We start from the raw sequence: 17,618 nt of genomic DNA on the forward strand, positions 1-17,618 counted from the left end.
CCCGCCCGCTGCCGTGTTCCTCCTGGGACCCTGTGGGTATGGTACCCCAACGGGCCCAAGCGCTAGGGACAAAACGACCAGGGGAAGAGGTGAGAGAGCATTCACCAGACACGCGACACACAGCGTCAGGGCAGGATCTGGAGCGCGTTTCACGAGCAGCATTGCGGGTGACAGTATAGAAACACCACTGCTATCGGGTTGCAGCTGTGTGATAGAGCGATAAAGGTACTGCTGGGAAGGGACACTGCCCAGTTTGGTATTGCAAAACTGTGAGTGGAGCTTAGTAGTGACAAACCTCTCTGACTGTCACACCCATCACAGAGATCCTCTCCCCCTCGCAGCCCCCAAGGGCCTGCAGCACCTTTTTGCACACCCTGAGCCCCCCGAGGTAGGTACAACAAGGTGAGCGGGGAGGTTTGTGCTTCACCCACAGTAACAAGATGCACCCCAGTTCAGTGGCAGCTGTACCGAGAAAACAGCAGCCAGCAGCACCGCCAGAGCAGCAGCCCTCTGACCCGCTCCCCCTGTGCGCAGCTCACGCAGCAAAGTTCAACCAAGGGCCTTTTTAATGGAAGTTTGTAGGAACACACCGTGCACAGGTTAGTTCACACACGTATCGTTTTCTGCATTCTTCAGCCTTTTCCAGGTTTGCCTGTTCTGTACCCTCAGCCCCCACGGCTGCTGCCAGGAGACAGTGGGCCAGGCCTTGGCAAAATGATTTGTTTTACTAGTACTGCAGTTAAAACCCAGGTATGGTACCCATCCACAAAACCAACACGGCACCACGGAACACAGGCTCTGGGCACAGGACCCCACTCCTCCAGTGGAACGGAGCTGACGCAGTTATTTGGCAAAGTTACCCCCGCTGCCATGAGCCTCCAGGTCAGTGCAGGTAGCCCAGTGCTGCGCGGTGCTTCGGCACGCTTGGCTTTGCCCCCAGAGTTCAGTTTCCAGCCCAGTGACCCCGTGGCTGCCTTGATTTAGCGAGAGGTGGCAGCAGAACCGGGATACCACCCGCCGCTACAAACCCACCAGCACCCAGCGAGACTTGACACAGCACAGAGGGTCCTGGGAAAGGCCGCAGAGGGGGAGAAAGTCCAGTGTTGCGATGGAAAGGCTCCCCAGCACGGAGACCTGAAACCAGCCGTGGCCTTGCCGCAGCCAGAGGGCTAGTCTTCAGCCAGCGGAGGGGGGGCCAGATGGAGCTGGAAGTTCTCATTCTGGAAGACGCTGCTGGTGGCCGGGTCACCTTGGGAAACGCTGAGCAGCCCGTGCTTTTCACCGCCATGGCTACGAGACAGCTCTGTCAGGAGAGCTAGCTGCAAGACAAAACCCAGAGAAATCACCATCCGGCGGCCTGGGCACGCTGCCGAGCGGCACTCGTGCAAGGTGCAGGAAGACAAAGCGCTCATGGGGGGCTCACCTTCCTGCAGCAATTGGGAAAACCTTAACAGGTGTAACGAAAAGGGTATATATGGTATGTGGTGACCCGATGGAGCTCAGTGCAGGACGACAGTCCTGAGCTAAACAGCTTTCCATGTGTATTTAGGTTATTTTAAAGTTACATAATTGAAAAACAATCCCAGAAAGAGCTGAAAGTGCCAACAACTGCAGCCAAAACGGGCAGGAGGCCCAAGGACAATGCAAGGGACAGAGAGAGCTGCGCTCTCCTTGGGACAACACAGGGGGCAGGAGGTGTGAGCCTTCTGTGCCATCGCGGGAGCCACACAGTGTCTGGCGGGGAGGTTATTTGCAAATCTAAAAAGAATCCAAGAAACCTCACGCTGTGGACACTTTTCAGGCCCAGCCTCAACGCCAGAGGCATTTCCACGGTTTCACTGCCAGTGAATTCCCAGCTCTGTCAGGCAGCGTGGCTGCCTTGTGATGTGAAACAGCCAGTTCTACGCACACTAAACTGCCAGCACTAGACAAAACCCAAGAGAAAAGCCGAAGCCCACCATGCCAGTGCTAATATCTGGCTTGATAACATGCAAAATACCTTTCCCCAATTTAAAACTAAAAGGAAAACAGGCGGTACGTACTCTGGACGTTCCTCGGTTCAGTCGGCAGAGTTGGTCAAAAGCTTGGATTTGCTGAGGATCCAACAGAGTCTCTGAACTTGTCTGAAAAAGAGAGTGAGAAGGTTACAGAAACAACACAACACACGATGTCGAGTTCACGTACACAGAAATGCCTCCCTGCTCCTGTCCTTGGGCCTGGAGCAGCCGGTCCGCAGTCTGTTTGCAGGGCTTTTTTAGTCATCTTTCCTCTGGTTGAAGCCGCTGTGTGCACCTTAGTTTTGGGGGGGGGGGAACAAAAAAACTATTGTTGCACAAAGGACAGAGATACCTGTACATCCACAGTGACTTATTGATGGGGTCCCGTTGCTGACGGCTGACAGTCCTGTTACCTTTGGGGGGGGGAGGGGGGAGGCGGGGGGAAGAAGGAGAGTCAAAAAAAGAGAGAAAGAAAAGGGAATGGGAAAGCTCCCCTGCAGCCAGCTGGGAAGAGAAGTAATGGGTCTCCACGGACGAGCAGCCTCTCCTGGGCTCTTCCCCAGGCAGCAGCAGCTCCCCCCAGTCCTTTCTCCTCTCTCCTGACAGTCTCCCCCAGCCCCGCTCAGCCTCCCCCGCTGGGGCCCGACACAGCGCTGGCTGCAGCCCGCTGTCACCGGGCACGGCTTGTGCCTGGCTGCTATGGGAATGATTACCGTGCCAGTGACTGTTATCTACTAATGGTGTCTCTCCTAAGGTCCATTTTTTCCTCTAGTAGGATGTTACAGACTAAAAGCTAGGAAATGAGGGGTGAAAAGATGGGGGGGAGGCAAAGTGACTCACACATCAGTGGCAGCCATGTCCCCTGAGAAACCAGACACAGCAGGCATCGCAGTACTGCTGCCCAGCGGTGTCAGCCATTGCGGGGTATGGGGAGTCGGGTACAGGGTAAGTGTCACCCCAGCAGCGCGGGGGCAGTTACAGAGTTGCAGGTGAGGGCAAACAGAGCTGCAAATAGAGGGACCACAGACTGCAACAAGAGCATTAATGCAAGGAGGGCTGCATACATACTCAAACCACTTTAAAAGGCATCATTTACATATCCCAGGGAGGGATGACAGAGCATCACAGATTCTTGTAGGTTTGTTCCATTTTAACACATCACAATGTTTCTATTTTGAATGTTTCTGCTCATATTCAAAAGCAAAAGCATCATCAAGAAACTACAACAGGAGCCAGGGAGAACAGCCTCCCTCATGAGCAGCAATCTGGCATCTGTTGTCTCTGGGGATCTATTTTTAAGGGAACATTCAATGTTCATTCTCAAATATTTTTCACAAAATATACATTTCCCAAGAGCTATTAACCCAAAATGCTGCAGTCCTACCAGTGGGTACTGACTGAAGTTGCATCTGCTTTAAACTCTCTTTGGCAATGGATCAAGCTCATCAAGAAGAACGAGCATCGCTGCCTTCAAGGAGTGCGATCGACTGGAATTAAGGCAGAACTCCTGGCCCCACAGAGGCAGAGGGGGCTTCAGCGTTCCCCCGATTCAGGGCTGTTCCCAGTCAGGCACAAGCATGCTCCTCTCCCTGGCACTTGGAGGCTCCGACCACCAGTGAGGCCCTTCTCCCCAGGCAGGCGTTCTCCTTCGGGGTTGCAGTGCTTCTGCTGCAAGGCCCAGGTTGCTTTGTACTTCTCCTGTTTAAAGAGCACCTTCAAAAGCTCCCTGAAGGTGACTCCCAGTCCTACTTGGGGAAATAAGTGTGTGCTACAGCGATACAGAGTCATGGAATCGCCTGGGTTGGAAGGGACCTTTCAGATCATCGAGTCCAACCATAGATCACCTTGTCCAACCGTAAACCACGTGGTGCTGTGCAGGGCACAGCACGCTGTCTCCCAAGCTTCTCTGGAAGAGCTCGCCATCAGCTCTTCACAAGAGCCAGCAAGACCCAGCAAACGCCCTAGAAAGCACACCTGGCTAATTATGCTAAGCCTGCAGTTGCCCTAAGCCTGGGCTACACTGCCATCCAGGCTTAAGGTACAGCTTGTGGCCGCTGCCGCCCAGGGGGGCTGCAGTCTGCGTTACGGCTCTGTCTCAGGGCCCCGGGCACAGCCAGGAGCCTCTGGGACAAGGCTCCTTCTGCGCTGCCCTGCCTAAAGCAGACGACAAGCTGCGCTCTGCGATGGGTAAGGTCTGGGGGCAGAGGGACAACACTTTGCCAGAGATCACGCTGTCTTAGTCTTTGTCTCAATTTTTAATCACTACCTAAGGTAAAAGGAAAACCCTGCTGGCAACTGTGCAATGAAAATCAACTGAAGCGAGCAGCCTTGAAAGAAAGGTTTTGGTGGACAAAAGCTGGAGCACAAACCCTGTGGGGGACGGGACCGCCACCACGCAGAGCACCAGCCCTGGCACCAGACTTGGCTCTCCAGGCGACACAAGGCTCCCTCCCAGCAGCAGCCCCCAGCCTGCCCTGGCAGGGCTCCTGCTCCACTCAACAGCCATGCTGTCCCCAGACCTCAGCAAAACCCCTCCCCTGGGAATGCTTTACCCACACCTTTGCGTTCATCTCGTGCTCTCCCAAAGCACCTTTACCCCTCCCCCTCTCCTCTGACAGCTCCTCCAGCACTTGCGAAATCCCCTTCCTACTCCGCTCCCAGCAAAGCCAGGGCAGAATCCAGCCACCCGCCCCTTCATCATGTGAATGTCCCAGAGGCGGCTCAGAGCTGGTGCTCTGGGGGATGGTGCACTGAACACACCACGGGTTTCCTGAAGCCTGAATCATTCCGTTACTCTCCTGAAGCCACGTGCATCTTGCCTTTGAGACGTTCATTAAACAGCCTGAGAAGAGAGGAATGTCCCAAGCGCAGATCGTTTGTGCTGGAAGCCTGTGCTTAAGCTCACTTCTTCCCCATCCCAGATATTCTTTATATTGTAAATAAGTATTTGCTAATCACCAGGCAAGGAGCCAAATGTCCGTATTCCCTGCACACACGGCAGAGGCTTTGGACCAGAGAGCCTAGGACAGTGAGGGTCATGCGTCTGCAGCTGGCAGGTGCTTCCAAGGGACATGCAGGCCATTCTCACTTGGAAAAAAACAACAAAAAGCAAGGAAAAACCATCCTCCACAGTTGCTGCAGCCACAGGCATTCAAGGACAAGGAAAATGCTATATAATTGGCCTCCCCTCTTCTGCCATCTCTCTACCACGCATATGTAACTATCAATCAGACCGTTCTCCAGGCTGATGAGCTGAAATATTGCAGGCAAGTCTTTCTGTTGTCATGGAAACAACTGCTGTCAGGCCTTTTTCTTTTTTAACCGTGTCACTAAAGGCATGTTTTCATTCAAGAGCTACAGGGAGGCTCTCGGGGTCCAGCATCAGCACGGAGGCATTAGTGGAATCCACTCGGCTCACTCTGCCTCCAGTGCTGCGGCAGGGCCGGCCGCCTCGTTACTGTCTCCATCAGTACGGAGCGGATTGGCACCTCCAAGCCATTTGCAGCCAAATCCTTCTGCCCCTTCAGGAAGGCCTCAGACTAGATGCAGAACCCAAGAGACGCAATTTATCCCCTCGAGGATCTGGGCCAGCAAGAAGAGGAAAGTTTCCTTTTTGTTGTACGCTTCTCATGGATCCCACCACTATAATGCTAATCTCCGTTGCGCATTTTGCTTGCACATATTCCACCCCCCTCTGGTAGTCACCACACAGCCCTCCTAAGCCTGCAATTATCTTTAATTTAACAGCTACAAAATCCATCATCAGCTAGTGCCTAAGCAAAGCAGATCATACAGCAGCCGTAAGCAGAGACACCGTTAACAGGCCAAGAGGTCCACCTAAGTGGTGCCCCGTAGGGCCATACCTGCCACAAAAGATACTGCTACATCAATGAAAGCATCAGAGCACCACGTTACACCAGGGGGCTGCTCCGTAACACAGGGCAGGTGGAGCCAGAAGTCACAGGGAAGGTTTCGGGAATCCCAGGAACAAAACCAACACCCACGTCCCTTGTTTATGAAGGCGAATCCACAGGCAACGGACACCAAGTCCACCTTCTGCCATTCCTCCCCAGCAGCTAGACACGTATTTCACTGTGGCTCAAGTAGCCTCACAAAAAGGTGCCCAAACTCAGTTTTTTAATGAGAGCTGAGCCAATTAATGTAAAACTAAATCTATTTCTATCCTGCAGGCTAAGAACCCGCTGTTTTCATGGTACTCCCAGGAACCTGGAACAATTAACCAAAAAGAGAGCAAGGCAGGCAGCTGCCCTGACCCAAAGTCACTAGAATGACACTAACATTACAAAATTGTTAATGAACTTCAGAAAACCGGAGGACATCCCTCGTAGACCAAAAGCCTGCTGCTGCAGACCTCTGCAGAGCTACTGCAGAGTAACGCACCACTGCTACGGGACAGAGGTGGAAGCAGAGTCTTCCAAGTCACTCTGGGCAATGCGGCAAGTGGGCAAAACCTTTGCTGGGAGGAAGCCCCCGAGCCACCGTAGCTGCGCTGCGGCAGCAGAACGAGCTGCTTCAAGACCAGCCGCCACAGCGTTTCACCACTAACCTCTGCTAGCGCACGCAGGAGCGAAACCCCTGGCAGCTGGCCAGGCCCTGCCTGCTCCTGTTTGGATGCAGCGGGAGCCGGTACCACCAGGGCTGGCAGCGGCAGGCAAACCGGGACCCGCTGCCTGCGAGTAAACAGCGGCAGTGACTCACCAAAGCCCACGGCAGAGCAGCCTTCCCTCGGCACTGCTGCAGCAGCAGCGATCCGTCACACAGGTCTGTGCTACGGCTCTGTCCTCTGATCTCTCCAGGAGCAGAACGGGGAAGGCAGATGTCTCTCATTTCCAGCTGAACTTTAGAAGCAAACTCCCACTCGAGACAAGGGAGAGGACAGGCTTATTTGTGCTCTAAGACTCACTGCTGCTGCAACGTGAGATACAGCAGCGACCGAGGAGAGAGGAGGAAGGACAACTGTCTGCCTTAAGTATCTAGAAACACCTTGGCACACCTCCATTCTCCCTCGGCTAGCTGGTCTGTTCATCAGCTCATGCTTACACCAGGCGCTGTTGGAATAGTCCCTTGGACAAACGCCGATGCCCTCAGCCAAAGGAGCACTAGCGCTGTTGAGGATTAATTAGATAAACACAAAACCCACATATCCTCACTGGACACTCTGGCCCAGCAGATGAGGCATTTATTTATAATGTAGCAGGCTTCGAGGGAAGCACGGCAGCACACGGATTAAACATCACAGAAACGATGCACAACAGGCCTGTGCTCAGGCGGATCTCAGTTCAGTGCCCGAACCCAAGAGGACGGAAGCATCATGCATGAAGGCAAATCATTCATTTCCTAAACATGAGCTAAAGTGGCTGTTAAACAGCATCCCTTAAGAGCCAGCCACAGAAGGCTCGAGAGGTGCAGTGTTCTCTCTGTGTCAGGAGTTTGGTGAGAGAGAAAGAAGTAAAGACACGTAGAAGGAGGAAGAAGTCCTACTTGGTGTAAGAAGGATTGGTGACCCCTCCTGCCAGAGGCTTATTGATAACGTGACCCCAAACCCTACAGAAAACCCAAGCGGATGCCTCTGCTATCTGTCCCCTTCGTAGCTCCTGACACCCGCGCAGCGATCTGTTAGTGCTGTTTAAGAGGGAAGTTCATAAACGTTCTTAAGAACAACTCTGGTCCTGGGAGCTCAGCTGCAGCTGCCTCGGTCTGTCTGTGCTCAGCTCCCACGTAAACCAACCAAACATACTGCTTTCATTGTGCAACAGGAGGGTACAAGGAACGGGGAGGGAGGGAGGACATGGAAACTGCAGGTTTCCATTTAAGGGATTTACAAAGGACGGATGCTCATCTGCCACTTGCATTTGTGAAAGAAACAGCCAGTAGCACCCTTGGCTACCAGCCATAATTAACCACAATAACCAGTTTAATATTAACCATAATAACCAATAACCAGGTACCAGCCATAATAACCAGCCATAATTCCCTCGTAGGCTCCCCTCTAGGGACTACAAACCGAACCAAAACCACAGCTTCTCCTTATTTTGCTCCCCTCCTTCAGAGGGCCATCAGAAGACAAGACAGTCATCTACACCCTTCTTAACCTTTTTGGTCACTTCTCAGCTTGGAAGGAGTCCAAACGCGGGAGAGGCGCAGCAATCGCCCCCTCCGGCAGCAGCAGGCAGAGGTCAGGGGCAGCGCGTGCTGCCTCTGGAAAAGCAGCCTCCCCCACCAGCTGGGAAGCCACACACTTTCTTTCCTGCCCACGCTCCAAGGCGGATCTGCAAAGACGGACTGAAAGCTCGCGATTTCACAACGAAGACATATGTAATGAGCTGTGCCGGTTCCTTGGGGAACAGATATTTGACTGTCAAGCCCCGTGCTAAACTACACGTAACTACCGGCAACAGGGACTGGTGCAGTTTGTGGGAATCGCAACAGGTTGCAACAGCCCAGCATCTGTCACCGTATTTAAATGAGTCTGTTCTACAGATCCTCCTAGATATGAAATACTTTATTAAAAGGGAGGAAATTTTCAAACCGTAGGAATAGTTTCATTGAAATTGAAATGTGAAGTAAAGCAAAGATTACCCACAGGAATTTTGCCATCTTTTCTCTTAACCAGGACACACCGCTTCCTCGGGTGATCCCAGGAGCAGAGGGCAGCCAGTCTCGCTGGTCTTCGCTTCAGGCAGCTTGGAAGTCAGCTGTGTCTGCTTCGTGTTAGCCTCTCACGGGTATGAGAGTGCAAGACTTCGGATTGTAGGCAGTAAAAGAAAATTTCTGCCAGGCTACAGACTGCTAAATGTGAAGGCCAGGGGAAACAATTACAATTCAGTCTGATTTTCTCAAAAACAAACCCCAAACCAACAAAACAAACTAACCCACACACCCAGTGGGAAAAGTCCAAGAATAGAGTCAATTTTTATTTAAAAGCTGCTAAAGGATAACTATGGTTTTGAAATCAGTCTTTTTAAATTTGTATTTTGGTTCCAGTTTTAACTTTGGTGCCAGTTCTCCTCTAGCTGCTAGTTAAGATTCCTGCACTCCGTTTTCTTCTTAAAAAATCACTTTTGTTTCCAATACATTACAAGAAATCTTAAAACACAGATGTTCTGCTGATGAGAAGCCAACGGTACAAAGCATCTCCAGTTCCTTCCTCACGTGGATTTCCTACGCATTGTTGAAGAAGTTAAGGAATCTATCACCAAAAACAACTCCAAAGCCAAAGGACTGGGTATTTTCTCAGTTACTACCTATGTGGGAGTATTCTTTACACAGGAGAACGCGCAATCTTCTAACTGTATAAAGTGCTAATTATCTGCTTGGTGTCATTTGGGAGGAAAAAAAAAAAAATCACGCCTGGATATTTTCAACGTTATAAAGCCCTTGGAAAATTTTGACATTGCTGGGAGTGAAGCTACTAACTGACGGTCACCATTACACTGAAAACAGTAAAATTGGCTCTGCCTACTGATTGACGGAGGTCACGTAACACTTGTCTAGCTCTAAAATAAGTATGGGCAACAAAAATGTCCTAAGCCTTCACTCTTGCCCAGTAGAAAGCACCCAGACGTGCCGCAGAGAGACGTGTAGCATTTCAGTGAAGTGGTGCAGTACGGTACCAACGCCTCGCAGGTGGACATCAGTCAAGAGGCTCCAGGTTGGATGGAAGGGATCGGTGTGGCAAAGAGGGATGCTGGTGGCAGGCTGCAGAACAGAGCTCAAAGGTAGAGTCTGACAAACTGGATTAACTACGCATCGCATTCTCCATCCTGGCGTGGCTTGACAGGATTAAACTCCTGAATAAAACATATTTGCCATCTGGACAGCTCTAACAACGGTGCCCTCAGAACTCAGGCGCATACACGGAATAACCAGAGCACGTCAGCTTGGGGGTTCGAGGCATCTTCTGCAGAGCTTACAGCCCGAGAGCCAGGACTGTGTTCCTCTCCCCAGTCCCTAGCATGTAGGCTGGCAGAATAAATGGAAAAGACAAACTAGCTCACTGTAACAAGGCAAATTTGTTTTGGAGATCGACAACACAGATACCAGGACTATTTCACTCAGGTATTTAGGCAGCCCAGCTGCTGTGCTTTCACCTACTATGCCTCAGTTAACTTCGAACACCACAATGCAAAAAAAAAAAGCACTGCGAGTTTTAAATCGGATTAAGAAAATCATCCCAAACACAAAGCTTTAATGTTTTTAACACTCATTTATGGTAGAGTATAAGGTAAGGAGGACAGGAAAGATGATCAGTTTAGACACAGAAGATTACCCTTGGGAAGGCAGCAAGGTTTAGAGCATAACCCAAAAAGCACAAACTTCTGGGAGCAAAACCAGAGGAAAAGCCCCTTTGCCCTTCTCTCGCTATTCCCCTTGGCTGGAGCAGAACGGCTCAAGCCCTCATCACAGCAAGGCTCCGTGTAAATAAGCGCTAGCACCAGAGTCAATAGCGGCTCAGTGCTAGCTTGTGGCGTCTCTCCACCTCCCCCAATTTCAAGGCGACTGCTACAGAAATCATGCATGCAAAGCAGGGACAGAGAAAACACTGCCTGTTGGGCTGTCGTTTCACATCTAAATCTCAACAATATCGCAAAATTCAAACTGACAGTCTTTGTTTCAACAGAGCAGGATTGGTACTACAAAACGCACTCCAGATGCTCAGTGGCATTTCTCAGTATGAATCTATTCCTAATTCAAGGCTTGCTAAGAAAATAAATACCTAAATGGAGGATTTCACTATGGAAAAAACCCACACATTAGATTCTGCCAAGAGACAGACAAAGCTCTCAGGGTCTTCAAAGTGGTTGCAAAGAAATACCCTACCGCAGATCCATATGCAGAACGTCCCCGGAGCTTCGGCACTGGCTCCTTGGGGTCTGGGGCAGGCAAAGGCTGGAAGCAGAGCTGTGTTAGTGTAACCTCCCTCTGGGATTTGCTCTTCAGCGTCTGCAGAAACACCAGCTGTGGAAGCAAGGGCAGCCTGACCGACCCAGACCTCTGGGTCTGCCCGGTGTCAGCGGAGTTGAGAGGGAACACGGAGAAGCCCTTCACCAGAGAACTGCAGCACCAAAAGGCTCAACAAACCCGCGACAAGCGGAAATAAATCCTTTCTGCGCCTGGGGTGGCACCAGAGACCACTGTTATCTCGGAACCCAGGCTAAGAAGGACCCTTGGGAACACCGGAACGTGGCTCGGGGTGGGGGGAGCCCTACAAGACTCCCCTTTCCTTCAGTGCCTTTGCTTGCCTGCACCTCCTCTCTCCGCCATCCTGCGTCCTCACCAGGCTGCTGCAGAAATGCACCTTTCCAACAGACCTCAGTCGGGCACAGACCAGCGCCACGTCCAAACGAGCACAGGGAGCTTAGCTGTTTTCATGCTTAATTCTCCATTTAAATGTACTCGAGGCTGCAGGAGAGCAAACCCTGCGCAGTGGCCTGCACCAGCCCGTCCCCAGCAAGCGCCGCGGGGCTGCAGGTGACCCTCCTCGCCCGCCGCCTTTGGCTCCGGGGAGCCAGGGAATACGCACACCCATCTCCTCCACTTCGCATTGCCACCACTTCCCCCAGAAGGAAAAGTCTGTTCTGTAACTCAGACTGTGCCTGGCCAGATTAATCGTCACCTCACAGGTTGATTAACATTACTGAGCCGTAAGTGTGAAGCAAACAAACTTCCTGGAGAAGCTAGAGATTTTACAGTCTTTTGCCAAGTCTAAACATCTTCAGTTTTTTACGGATCTGACTGCACAGCAGTTTAATTACATGCACGTACAAGAATTAAATATTATAATTTAAATACATGAGGAACCTCACAAACTTGGAGAGGAACTGGGACATCAGCAGGAGGAGGTGGGGGGGCTTGAAGCAGCGCTGGCTCTGATGAGCCGGAGCCAAGCTGTGCCGGCTGGCCGTGCACGGAGCGGGGAGCCACAGGCTTCTCTGCCAACAGCACAGGACCGCGACAGTAGGGACACGGCCAGCACTCGGGTGATCTGGCAGGGACATTTCCCAGCTAGCGCCAGGTGATCCACGCTGGAACCCCTTTTTTTCCCCATCCAGTCTCTCCACGTCTCCCTTTAAGCCCCGAGTCCTTGCCAGCCCCTCACTTCTGCAGGTGGATCAGTTAAATAAAGGGAAGCATCTTCTCCTCCCCGCCCCGATCATTCCCACGCCATCTGGAGCATTTTCCACTGCTTCTGCTATGGGGTATGTCCAAACTGGTATTAGAGGGGAGAGACGGGGGTTCTCTGACTGACTGGCTCGTGAGAAGCCCAAGCGATAACCAAGTTATAAGGCACTGCTATAAAATGCCAGGCACTTTAATGATGGATGTAGCTTTAGTACTTAATTTTGCCTTTAGCTTTTAAAGTTAAGCCTGGTGTGTCACGCTCACTTGCACATCTTCCTTTGGAGCAGAAGTGTAGAGGGCAGGACATGGGGCTGTTGAATCTGCCCGGCGTCAGAGCCAGTATCCCTGTTTCGCTGTAGCAGGACGGTGCACAAAATGAGGAGCATTTGTAAGCGGACTGACTGGACCACAGTTGATTTACAATCTTCTGGGAGAGCTTTTCTTGCTGTCACCATATAAGAAACTAACACAATTTGACTGCAAAGATTGCATTTTGCTCCATACATTCCTCGGAGATTACTCCCCCCCCAAGTCTCCCTTCAAGCTGGAAGCTTCTTTTTTTTGTGCTAATAGAGAAGCTGATGGAAGTTGACTAATACTGTTAGCTATCTTTTGATCGGAATTGATTTGGCAGAAATTGAAATAATCTGCTAGAGGAAAACTGAAGTACTACCATAAAAATGTACTCCAAGATTGAATTACTTTGGTTTCAGAAGTGGAAAAACGCCACTTTGCATGCCTCTGGGCGGTGACAAATGCACAAAGTACCTCAAGGCATTTAAGAAGAAACCCTCATCAGTGACCACCTTCGGTGGAACGTGAGGCAGGAGAGTTCAGCTCCCCCCGGTGCAATACCCCTAAAAAGACATCCATCAAACTACCTGCCATTTTTGCTTATAATACCATGCCAGGGAAAAGACAGGCATATTAAGACTGGATTTCTGTTTGAATTGGGGATGGTGAAATTTCTTGCATGCAAATACTAACAATAAATGCAAACTAATTATCTGTTCTCTCGCCCAAATCCAGCTGCATCGGTCTGGTTTACAGGCAAGCTTCTTAAAACATTCTGCAAGCGCTTAGCAAGTCAAATCAATTCCAGATCTTTTACCCAGAGCCAGGTTATCTATTAGGAAGGTAGAACAGAGCCTCAACATTTCAGATCTTTTACCCAGAGCCAGGTTATCTATTAGGAAGGTAGAACAGAGCCTCAACAATGTATCCACAAGGAACATGCCAGCTTTTAATAAAAGTTTTATATAAAACACACCTAAAAATAGTTTGAAAGGAACCGTCCGCAATGGCCCATCCCAGACTCTCACGTACAAGAGAAAGCGGTGGATGCACTCAGCGGGCAACCAGCTGCCAGCATGCAGCTGCCCTCAGGCTGGCTAGCAGTTCCCAAACCTTCTGGACAAACACATTCCCGTTCCTTGCACAGCTCCGTACACCCACGCCAAAACAAAATGTAATTAATAAACGTGACCAGTACCTGCAGATACTGTGTGAGAGTTACTGATCACGGGCTTGTCGGGAAGCAGGGACATGAGAACAAAGCGATGAAACCTAAAAGCACTGCTCAAAGTTTACTTGGAGAGGACGCACCTCACAAACCTTACCTGTGCCAAGGATGCTCCACTTCCTTTTTTTAGCTCTGAGAAGTTCTCGCTCAGTTTTCCTCCTTTGTTACTTGAGTTGCATTTGTAGCACATCCACCTCATCAGGCCTTTGGTTACCGTCCCACACTCTTTACTCAGCAGACACAGCGAATGGTACAAGTGGCCACAGCTGTAAAGGGAAGAGAATTCTGCTCGGAGCTTGAAGGCAGGGGAACGCAGCCCGGCAGCTCTGCACCTTGGAGGGGAGCTCTCCGGTCAATGGAAAACAAGGCTGCTCCTCTGTAAATACACATCAGCAGCACATACACTCCCTCCATACCTCCACACCCTTCTGTAGTATTTCAGGACTTGCAAAAATAACAGTAGGTGCCCGATTGCCAATACAGTTACAGATCATAATACTACGGTAATAATGATCTTGTCTTATTTTACAGCCACCTGGGCACAGACAGGAAAACCAGAGGTGCCAGCAGAGTAGGTAGTCAGGGCAGCAACAGATCCGAGATGTACAAATAGAGGGAAATAAACTCAGGGTGCTGCAATTGCACAAACCGCACTGCTGGGAGAGATGACAGACAGAGCGACAGCTTACGGAACGGCCCTCGGAATTGTAAGGCAGTTCTTTCCAGCCGAGACTGAGCTGGCTGCATGCAAAGGCAGTGGGTCACGGTGCAAGGGAGCAGGAATACACGCTCACAGGAATACACCGATTACTTGTGTGAGTCAGAGCTCTTTATCTTTCTTTTCTTTTAAAACTACAAACGTGATCACAGCTGTGACCCTTAACTTTACCTGAAAACAATGATTTCATCAGCAGTTTCTTGCCTTCTTTTGTACTGCTGTAGACAAACGCAGCAGTAATCCTGCTTTGGGGTAAGCCCTCTAGTGACAGAAGCTCTTAGGTTACACAGGGACCAGTGGAGATCATGGTTTAAAAGACTCGTAGTTGTCTCTAAAAGGGTCTGTGTGGAAGACAATACACAGAACAACCAAGTCATTTTGTCATCTCCAGACCGCAGAAACTCCACACTGATCAATTCTTCATAACAAGCAGCTTAGCAGATTACTAAGAGCAAAACCAACCCAACAAAATTGCTTCTCTTTATATGTTTTCTAGCCACTGCCCTCAAAATACTTATCCTGTCACCACATGTGAACGGAGACAATACCTTTTCACTCTTAAGTAGATAAGTGCTTTACAGGCTTTTGTCAAAGAGCATTAAAAGGGACACAGTAGCCTCATTTTGTCATCTTCCATACCAGATCCTCCTTTTTTTCCATCTTGGTGGGGTAAGCTACTGCTTACATCCTCCATTTTAGCAGAAACATGCTGATAAAAATCAAAGCCCAAATGCACTATCACAACTAAAATATGAAAAAAAAGTGCTGAACTTCTCATCTGCTTGTTCTTCCCAAGCGAGATTTCCATTTCGGAAGAGCCAAAAGCAAAGCACCCTTAGTTTTTAGCAGTCAGTGCTTCTCTCAGCAACAGCAGGTGTCAGGCATAGCTGCTCCGGTCCGTGACCTATCGATGCTCTGGGGCAGGAACTCACAAAAGGCTGCAGAGGTTGCACCAGTGGTTCACGCCTGGCCGAGTCCAGATGTGACATGCAGCCTGCACCAGACGAGTGCCAGGCAGTGACAGAGGACCTGTGCTGCTCAGAGCAGACCTTTACCAAGAACCCAAACAGAGATAATGGTTCTTTATGTTCAGCCCTCGACGGCAAAGCTACTTCCCATTTTATTTTTCAATTGGCTGCTGCTGCACGGAGGCCTGAGCGGTAGTGGGCATGGCAGTGCCACCCGGTAGGCAGAATGAGACAGGGTGAGTCTGGAGGAAGACCACACTTTCTGTTTTAGGGAAAATGAGTTTTAGAAAACTGTTGAAGTTTGGAGACTACCTGGGATTTGAGACTGGACAGAGAAAGGCTGGAGAGCGATAAAGGTGAAATCTCATCAGGTGACAAAGAAGCGCAGCATTACCATTGGGAAGTGGCAAAACAGCCTAATTTAAAAAGCTTTTATTTAAGACCACGTAAAAAGACAAAACATATTAGGTTTGTGCCTTTGAATCCCTAACTGCAGGATGAGCTGGAGAAAAAGCAGATGTTTATCTTTCCAGTACATTTAACGTAAAACTGAACTACCGAGGTGTTCACATCATCATGTACCTGCCAGTCCCTTCACTTGCAATCTGTCTGTGAGCAACACAAACTCATTCCCCTTTCCCCAGTCCCACAAACGCACATCACTTGCATCTCCATTCACTTTGCCCTGCAGAGAGAAATGACAAATGAGAGAGACCAGCAGGCTAGACAGCTAACAGTAATCCCTGTACACAGCAGCAGACACAACAGAAACGCGTGTGACTTACTTGTTCATAGTTAAAAGTGTCCAGCATTCCCAGGACGAGACCTTGAATTTCTCCAAGTTTCCCTTTTCCATAAACTGGATCCTGGATGAAGAAATGCAAAACTGCAGCTGAATCACAGGATATGACCATTCTGGCTTTTTTTTAATCTCCCCCCCACCCCCCCCCAGATCGGCATCACAAATGGATGTTATGACTCCAGATTTAAAGATGCTGTACATGCACAAGGACAGCACAATAATCCTATGTATTGATGGGAAAATTGGTAATTAGTGAAACAGAGTAGATGACAACATCAATACTAATTACTGTGCTTGGGTCAAAAGACTTCAAATGTGACCTTGGGAACTTCACTCAGGAGATGCAAACGGCTGACTGGAGAGTGCATTTGAGCAGTATTGAAGAAAACAGCAGAAAACACCCTGCAGTGACACAGGAGGTGTCAACCGCGTCTGTGCTGCCACCTGACACCGACTGCTACTGGTGTCTGCTGGTCAGCGAGCTCCTGGGCTGCCTATGGGCTCGGGGCTCCACACTGCCAGTGTGCTCTTCCCAGGTCAGAGGGTAATTCCCTCCTCAGTCTCTGCTGACCCTCAGGTCCCCCCAAGCGCACCCAACACCCCCTCAGCTGCAGGTTGAAAGCACACAGATCCAGCGGGCTGCGTAGCTGCACAGCAGCACACAGGAATCCTGGGCAATCCTGGTCTCACATCCCAGACGATGGAACATCATCTAGGGAACAGGGGCCTAGGGCTCTTCTGTTGCTGCAGGGATGATTTCCACGTGCCCTGAGCAGTTTTATTTCCACATCCCAGAAGCACAAGCGAAGGGTTGTGGTACAAGTCATTGCCCTGGTGCACCTCAACCACCTTCCGCAGGCCTGCTCCAAACCAAACATCCCCTTCTCCTCCACTCCCACCCTGGCACCCTCTGAAGCATCGCTCGGTGCAGGACAGGAGCCCTGGTCCAAGGCGCCTCTCCCTTTTCTGGGGTGAGCCCAGCAAGGAGCCCTTTAGGAGCTACTCTCCAAGACAGTGCACAGCTTCTTAACCAGGCAGGTGGGCAAAGCGCTGGAAGAGGGGACAGCCTTCTGCAGCATCATTCCCTCCTGCCAGACCCCGTTGCACAACAAGAGCCCATGCCAGGAAATACCTCTGCCCAACAACCAGCACCATGAGCGTTTGCCCACAGCTCCTAGTGGCCACGAGCACTACCAGCCACCAGCACTAGGTCTCTGGGCAGAACTGACCCCGAAACATCTCTCCATGCAGCTGCAGAGGTGCCCCGTCCCCTGCCAACACGCAACATGGCACCACTTCCAACACGCACATGCCAGGAACGCAGCCTCCTCCTACTTGTCTTTGCCGCAGCAGCGTGATCGGGCGAGAATGCAACAGAGCACCATTTCACTAAAGACGCCGCCCTGCAAGCTGTCGGCTAACCAGCTGGGACCCAGCCAGTCCTGCTGTCTTTAACACAAACGGGAAG

General features: G+C 50.6%; 1 protein-coding gene across 4 annotated transcripts in view; it reads right to left on the minus strand.

Annotated features, from left to right (window-relative positions):
- Positions 1-548: 548 nt before the first annotated feature.
- Positions 549-17,618, minus strand: part of VPS8 (VPS8 subunit of CORVET complex) — an 81,890-nt gene continuing 64,820 nt past the window's right edge. For all 4 annotated transcript variants that reach the window (XM_063338238.1, XM_063338237.1, XM_063338236.1 and 1 more), the window contains 5 exons: positions 16,134-16,214; positions 14,552-14,721; positions 13,760-13,928; positions 2,043-2,123; positions 549-1,319 (listed from right to left, as the gene is read on the minus strand). In XM_063338238.1, the coding sequence (XP_063194308.1) occupies positions 1,170-1,319; positions 2,043-2,123; positions 13,760-13,928; positions 14,552-14,721; positions 16,134-16,214 (651 nt within the window). In that variant the 3' untranslated portion in view covers positions 549-1,169. The remainder of the gene's footprint in view (positions 1,320-2,042; positions 2,124-13,759; positions 13,929-14,551; positions 14,722-16,133; positions 16,215-17,618) is intronic.

The sequence above is a fragment of the Chroicocephalus ridibundus genome, chromosome 6, assembly GCF_963924245.1.
Source record: "Chroicocephalus ridibundus chromosome 6, bChrRid1.1, whole genome shotgun sequence".
In the NCBI taxonomy this organism is placed as follows: domain Eukaryota; kingdom Metazoa; phylum Chordata; class Aves; order Charadriiformes; family Laridae; genus Chroicocephalus; species Chroicocephalus ridibundus.